This window comes from Cryptotermes secundus, unplaced genomic scaffold, assembly GCF_002891405.2.
Source record: "Cryptotermes secundus unplaced genomic scaffold, Csec_1.0 scaffold17066, whole genome shotgun sequence".
Taxonomy (NCBI): Eukaryota; Metazoa; Arthropoda; class Insecta; order Blattodea; family Kalotermitidae; genus Cryptotermes; species Cryptotermes secundus.
The window spans coordinates 1-732 of NW_019726831.1; the positions used below are offsets into that span (position 1 = coordinate 1).

At 39.2% G+C, this 732-nt stretch overlaps 1 protein-coding gene across 1 annotated transcript; it reads right to left on the minus strand.

Annotated features, from left to right (window-relative positions):
* Window positions 1-6: 6 nt before the first annotated feature.
* LOC111864249 (zinc finger protein 233-like) lies at window positions 7-726 on the minus strand (the record flags this gene model as incomplete). The annotated part of the gene is made up of 1 exon (XM_023851337.1): window positions 7-726. A coding segment is annotated over one exon (720 nt), but the record flags the coding sequence as incomplete, so codon positions are not given.
* Window positions 727-732: the final 6 nt, after the last annotated feature.

Below are 732 nucleotides of genomic sequence, written 5' to 3' on the forward strand. Positions count from 1 at the left end.
ACTATGTATGTGCTGATGTCTCTTTACATGACTCTTACAGATGAACGACTTATTACATACCTCACAGCGAAATGGCTTTTCGCCACTATGTATGCGTTTATGTGCCTTCAGATGACTCTGCTGACTAAATGACTTATTACACACGATGCAACAAAATGGCTTCTCCGCACTATGTATGCATATATGCCTCTTCAGTTCACCCTTCGAAATGAATGAAATTTTACATACATGACAGCAAAATGGCTTTTCACCACTATGTATGCGTTTATGTGCCTTCAGATGACTCTGCTGACTAAATGACTTATTACACACGATGCAACAAAATGGCTTCTCCGCACTATGTATGCATATATGCCTCTTCAGTTCACCCTTCGAAATGAATGAAATTTTACATACATGACAGCAAAATGGCTTTTCACCACTATGTATGCGCTTATGTCTCTTCAGATGAGACAGCTGACTAAATGACACACTACATACATCACAGCAAAATGGCTTTTCACCACTATGTATGCGTTTATGTGCCTTCAGATGACTCTGCTGACTAAATGACTTATTACACACGATGCAACAAAATGGCTTCTCCGCACTATGTATGCATATATGCCTCTTCAGTTCACCCTTCGAAATGAATGAAATTTTACATACATGACAGCAAAATGGCTTTTCACCACTATGTATGCGCTTATGTCTCTTCAGATGAGACAGCTGACTAAATGACACACTACATAC